This window comes from Propithecus coquereli, unplaced genomic scaffold (genome assembly GCF_000956105.1).
Source record: "Propithecus coquereli isolate 6110/MARCELLA unplaced genomic scaffold, Pcoq_1.0 Scaffold171, whole genome shotgun sequence".
NCBI lineage: Eukaryota > Metazoa > Chordata > Mammalia > Primates > Indriidae > Propithecus > Propithecus coquereli.
In genome coordinates this window covers 5621352-5627795 of record NW_012141747.1, presented here as the reverse complement: position 1 = coordinate 5627795, position 6444 = coordinate 5621352, and the positions used below count along the sequence as shown (strand labels likewise).

Below are 6444 nucleotides of genomic sequence, written 5' to 3'. Positions count from 1 at the left end.
AGAGGGTAGGCAGCTTAGCTGGGGAGAGCGGGCTCTGATGGGGCCTAACTGGACGACAGTGGCTGCTGGGTACCAATGCCTGACAGAGGAAGAAGAGCCACCAAGAGAGGCTGAAAACCCATGGGCAAGGAAGCTTAGTTTTGAGAGCGGTAAGGAGGAGGTGGTTAACAGCTGGAAGGTGGCTTAAGAGAATGAGGTTGTAAACAGAGTCTGGGGTTTGGCAAATAAGAGGCCAAGGGTGACCTAAGTGATAGAATTTTCAGGACACAGTGGGGTAGAAGGCAGGTCAGGTGAGACCACCTGTAAGTGGTCACTGAAGGGGTAGAGACAGGGAGGGAGCAAACTCTTCCAAGAAGTCTAGCAGTAAATGGAAGGAGAAGACAGGTGAATGGTGAGAGAGGCGCTACACTGCTGACAGACTCCTGTCTCAGCGTCCTTGAAGGTTGACGGGAGGGGCCCAATGCAGGGAGAGTACTGCACCAGACTCCTATTGTTTCCTAAAATTAAAAAAAAAAATGCTTTAAATAAGAAACCTCCTCTGACCCCTCTGAGCCAAGCTTCAGCCAGGCCCCATGCTGACAGATGTCCAGGTGACCCATTTTGGGTTTGTGTCATCTGCATAAAGATGGTTTGTTCTGACCTGGCTTTTGGCTGGAAAGGTCCCAGCTTCCAGCGGCCCACCAGAGGCTCAGCCACTTTGTCTCGTCTTCCTCAGGCCATCAGAAGGGGCCCTGGGGTCTGGGCTGTCCCAGCATGCAGCAGCCTCCCCCTTTGCCCAGTTAAAAGCTGGCTCAACACACACCTTAAATGCTTGGGGCTTTGTGGTCCAGTCACAGCTCAGAGCTGCTCCTCAGGCAATAGAAATGCAGAATAAGGGGGTCAAAAAAAGGGACTTATTCTGCATTTCTACTCATCAAGGGGGAATGGCTGGGTAAATTATAGTACATTCACAGAAGGCAATGTTTACAGCAATTATATAAGTTAGATCTATATGTATTGATCTGGAGGGATGTTCACAATATTTTAAGTGAAAAAAGCAATTTACTAAGAATTTGTATAGTAGTTACGTATTTTATGTTTCATATTCATATATACAGTATTTTTCAGAAATTTCCTATACGTGTGTATTGTTTGAGTATGTTCATATAAGCATAGAGCAGTGATGCTTCACTGGGGACAATTTTGTCCCCCTTCCCCCTGGGGATATGTGGCAATGGCTGAAGACATTTTTGGTTGTCATGACTGAATGACATAGACATATAATGAACACAGTACAGGCCCCCTCACCCCATCCCACAAAGAATTACCAGCCCAAAATGTCAGTTGTGCTGAAGTAGAGAAACGCTGGCGTAGAGAAAAGAAAAAAAGCATAAACACCAAACTGTTAACTTTTTCTTTACACATCTGTGCTGTTTGACTTATTACAATGTGCATTTATTTTGATAACTAAAAATTATCCTATAAAGTAAAAAGTAATCTTCAATAAAAGTTTATTGTTCTGACAAAGACAATGATGGAGCAGGAGTGGCAGTCTGTTCGCCAAGTCAAACTGTGTCCCAAGGAGACCTGAGTGGGCAGGGGTGTGAGAGCAGAGTGGTGGAAGCTGGAGGCAGCAGGGGATGGGTGGGGGCCTGGTCCTGACCTTGGAGCTCACCCACACAATCTGAATAATCCCAGGGTGCGATTGAGGTTTTCCTGAGCTGGACAAGGGCCTGCAAAAATTTCCTATTATGAGGCAAGCCTACTATGAGAGTGAGAAACAAGCTGAAACTCAATTTCCTTTTTATAACCTGGACTAAACCACCTATGGCCCGGAAGCAGGGAATCATCACAAATCAGAGCTGAGAATCTCACTGGTCTGCTGAGGGGCAGGTTAAGTAGCTTTTCCTCAGGAAAGGGTTGTGTGGTCAATTAAGATGGGAAAACTCTGTCTTAAACCACAGGTAGGCTGGGCGGGGTGGCTCATGCCTATAATCCTAGCACTCTGGGAGGCTGAGGCAGGAGGATTGCTTGAACTCAGGAGTTCAAGACCACCCTGAGCAAGAGCAAAACCCTGTCTCTACTAAAAATAGAAAAAAATTAGCCGGGCAACTAAAAATAGAAACAAAAAATTAGCCAGGCATGGTAGCACATGCCTGTTGTCCCAGCTGCTTGGGAGGCTGAGGCAGTAGGATCACTTGAGACCAGGAGTTTGAGGTTGCTGTGAGCTAGGCTGACACCACGCCACAGCACTGTAGCCCGGGCAATAGAGTGAGACTCTGTCTAAAAACAAACAAACAAACAAAAAACCCAAAAACCAAACAAACAAAAAAAGAAAACCCACAGGTAAATTAAATGATTCTTTGTTGCAGGCCTTATCAGAGCCTTTAATGTGCTAGTGTGCATCTCCAAGCGGATGGTCATTAAATGTGGGACTTCCCTGTCTTAACAACTTTTTCATGAGAGCGTATCTAGAGACTTGGATTCCAGGGAAATACTAACCTAGTCTAATTATAGTTTTACTGATGAGGAAATGGCCAAAAGGAGAAAAAGTGGCTGAACTAGCTGGTGGGGCTAGCTGTTTTAGCTGTGCTATGACCAATACTTTCTCCCCCACCAAACTTCTAACCACAGGTACCAATAAATTATAGATCCTTGGGGAACACGCCTCAGAATTTTTTTCCAATTTAATTTGGAGGGGATGCAGTGGAGATAAGGGAGAAGGGAGTTAACTGTTGGAAGCTATTCAAAGCAAAACCCACCTTTAAGGAGGATCAAGACATTTTTGTCCTCAGAAGACACCATTTTTTTCTTGGTGGAGGAGGCACCCAGGAAGATCAGATATGATCCTATGAAGCAATGCTCCACCAGGTCCTTTTGAAAATATTATAACCTGGGGCTGGGTCATGCCTGTAGTCCCAGCTACTTGGGAAGCTGAGGCTGGAGGATTGCTTTAGCCCAGGAGTTCGACGCTGCAGTGAGCTATGACCACCCTGTAGACAACGTGGTGGTTTAGAAAAAGAAAAAAAATCATAACCTGCATGGGTCAGGTGGGAACACCTGGGACTTCAGTCCTCCCCAATTTACCTCAAATTGACCTCATTGGGCCAGAAGTCCTATAAACTGTTTTTTGTATATTCTGTCCAAGTACTACATTTTCTGAAAATTACTGGATGCTATTATATCGCAGGCCTCTGCAGTGCACTGGGGATTCGATGATGAATAGAGCATAATTTCCCACAACGAAGGGATTTTCCATCTGGTAGGGAAACACAGACACTACATGCAGCTAGAATGCTACAGGACTATACCGACAATGTGAATAAAGTGTTAGGAGCTGATGGAGGGGATACCGTTTCCGAAGGCTCTTGAATGCCCACCTTGCTAAGAAACTTGCAAACCTTAGCCTCTGGGCAATGGAGAGCTATGGAAGACGTTTTCTGTTTTAAACAGGGAACTCTAGTAAACAGGGAGCCACAGTAAGTTTTGTGACTCCATTTCCCATTATTAACTCCCCTTCCTGCTCCTCCTCCTCTAATAATCTCAAGGAGTAGCAACCTCCTCACCCCACATCACCCCACATCACGCACTGGTCCTGGGAGGGGTCCCACATCTGGCCCTTTCTTCCCGTCACCAGCTCTGCTCAGGCCCGGACCCTGTCACCTCCCCTAGTACAAATGTAACAGGAAAGCGATGCTAGGACTGCAGGTTAGGTCCTGTTCAAGTTCTGCCCAATGCAACAAATTCGCAATGGCTCACGCATGCCAGGTGAACCAGCATCGCCATTAACTAACTAGCCTATCAACGAACACAGTGGTCTTTAGGAGCTCAGTCCTAAATTTAAGTCATTTAGGGTTCAGCAGGTCTCTGAACAGACCAGAACTTAATGACTTCCACCAGCAGCCTCCACGTTTGCTAAACAGGACTATCAGGCAAGACACACAGGAACTCCAGTGTGGTTGGGACAGAGTTCCAGGGAGGCGAAATAACTCGCCTACATCACACGCGTTACTAAGAGTAAAGCCTGAACATGCCACAGTTGAGACCCATACCAGGTAAGCCTCCGAGGCCGCGCTGGGCATGCGCACTTCCTCCCCCGCGTCGCGTGAGTGGTCAGGGAGGAAAAGGAAGGCTGAGCTGGAGGAGGAAAGAGGCCCGCCCCCGGAAATCCCGCCTGTTTCTGCAGCCTAGTCCCGGAAGTGTTGCTGTTTGTTGCGGGTGTGATGGCTTCAAGGTTACTTCGCGGAGCTGGAGCGCTGGCGGCGCAGGCCCTGAGGGCCCGCGGTCCCAATGCCTCGGCTGCGATGCGCTCCATGGCGTCTAGAGGTACTCGACTCTCCTGGCGCGCCAGGGACCGGCGCCGTTGCGCTCCTGGGGTAGTCCTGGGGCAGCAAAGCGGGACGGGCCGTGCCGTGCAGCTCCTCGGGGCCCCAGTGACCACCTTACGGCCTGGAGTGCCTCGGGCTCCTTGGGCGTTTCACTGTAATTCCGGGCCACGGCTCGCCGAATTGAGCCCGCTGCGAAAGTATCCTAAATAGAGATGCGGGGGTGACCTTGGAGAGCAGAGGCTGGGATGGGGAGGGGCCCTACGCCTACCCCACGACGGATGGGCTCTGACCTGCTTTTGGAAAAATTGGCCTCTGGTTGGAAGAGGAAAAGCTTCCGCTAGTTGCCACTTTGGGGTATCGTGACTTGGTGGTCCTTAGGGAACCATGGCTATGGGTATCCTTTAGGAGCTTGTAAGCCCATTAAAATTTAGGCAGAAATTTAAATTTGGCATTTCCTGGCTTGATCATTTCCATGTGTATTTTTCTATCTTGATCATTTTAGTCAATATTATAATTTACTTATCTTCCTTTAGGTGGTATTCCTACTGATGAAGAGCAGGCGACTGGGCTGGAGAGGGAGATCATGATGGCTGCACGGAAGGGACTGGTGAGAAACTCCCTTCTGTGCCTTCTGTGGAGCTTGTGGGCTTGGGTGGGATCAGAGTAGTCTCCACTCTGGAAGCATTTGATCCAGGAAACCTGGCTTGCAGAAACAACCCCCGAGCTTCTGGAGGGTAGGGGTCATTTGGCATAATGGCTCAATTCTTGTCTTTTTCAGGACCCATACAATGTGCTACCCCCAAAGGCAGCTTCAGGCACTAAGGAAGACCCTAATTTAGTCCCTTCTATTACCGACAAGCGAATAGTGGGCTGTATCTGTAAGTACCTCACCTTTATTTTCTTATCCATTTGTTTAACGTATCCTACTATACAGGTGTCTATAAGCTGCTTCAAATCTTTCCTGTGTGTGAGTCCATGTTTGTAAGTAAGTCGTTCTAAGGGTCCTGGTTCTCTTAAGCCTCATTGTGCCTGAGTAGGTCATCCTTACTGGAAAGAGAACAAGACTGGCTTACTGGAAGTGCATCATGAAGGAGTATTTGTCCAGAAAATACTTATCGTTGTATTGCTTCTGTGCCGGGCACTGTTTTAGGCACTAGGGATACATGCCAGAGCGGACCCTGCTTTGGGATTCTACATAGGCATGGGAATTGTTATATTATCGAATGACCCAGACATAAGGTCAGTTTACTCACAGGTAAACTCAGGGCCTCAGTTTCATCTGAAAAACGAGGAGGAGAGCTTAAACTGATGTCTTAAGATGTCAGCTATAGTTTGGAAAAGAAATCAATGTTGAAAGTCTCCCTTTCTAGGCTGTATGACCTTCAACCACCTCTTTTTCTTTTAGGTGAAGAGGACAACAGTGCTGTCATCTGGTTCTGGCTGCACAAAGGCGAGACCCAGCGATGCCCTAATTGTGGAACCCATTACAAACTGGTGCCCCACCAGTTGGCACACTGAGCACCTGCACTAATTTACTCAAAATGTGCTGTAAAGTTTCTTCTTTCCATTAAAGACTAGCCATTGTTTGGCTCCTTCTCCCATAGGTGGCTGGTCTCATTTCCTTCCTGTATTTTTGGGTAGGCTTGGAATATTCTTATTTTGGGAATAGCCATCTGTTAATACTAGCTTGCCATGCACTTAAAGTGTACAACCAGTGTACAGTGCTTAAGTTAATAATAAAAATAGGTTGATAACCCATAATGCAATGATTGGGACCACCTGGTACAAGGTAGAAGGATGGGTTGTGGAGTCAGGCTGCTTGGACTTACAATATTGGCTCCGTCATTTGGCTGTGTCACTGTGGGCATGTTCTCTGAGGGTCAGTTACATCTAAGAAAAGATAAATACCTTGTGAGGTATCAGAAGGAATAATATGTAAAGAGCCTTGGCAGATAGTAGGTCCTTACAGTATCACTTTATAGAGACAGGGTGGCCATATGAGAAGAGTTTTTAGGGACTTTGAAGTCTTGAGGGACCCAGGTTCAAATGAGTTCATGGGGATACCAGCAGAAAAATTCAGAATATGGGACAATTCCAGAAACCAATGACCATGTTTCTTTAAATAAATTGCAAGGAA

General features: G+C 47.1%; 1 protein-coding gene across 1 annotated transcript; it reads left to right on the top strand.

Moving 5' to 3' along the window:
* Window positions 1-4159: 4159 nt before the first annotated feature.
* On the top strand, window positions 4160-5910 carry LOC105808354 (cytochrome c oxidase subunit 5B, mitochondrial). The gene is made up of 4 exons (XM_012641996.1): window positions 4160-4305; window positions 4841-4914; window positions 5086-5185; window positions 5713-5910. The coding sequence occupies exons 1-4, from the start codon at window positions 4203-4205 to the stop codon at window positions 5823-5825; spliced, it is 390 nt and encodes a 129-aa protein (XP_012497450.1). The 5' UTR covers window positions 4160-4202; the 3' UTR covers window positions 5826-5910.
* The last annotated feature ends 534 nt before the right edge of the window (window positions 5911-6444 follow it).

Bases quoted from the DNA above. Each gene is read 5' to 3' on its own strand.
- LOC105808354 (XM_012641996.1), top strand. From the start codon at position 4,203: ATGGCTTCAAGGTTACTTCGCGGAGCTGGAGCGCTGGCGGCGCAGGCC. The intron at 4,306-4,840 runs GTACTCGACTCT...ATCTTCCTTTAG, and splicing joins GCGCTCCATGGCGTCTAGAG to GTGGTATTCCTACTGATGAA. The intron at 5,186-5,712 runs GTAAGTACCTCA...TTTTTCTTTTAG, and splicing joins GCGAATAGTGGGCTGTATCT to GTGAAGAGGACAACAGTGCT.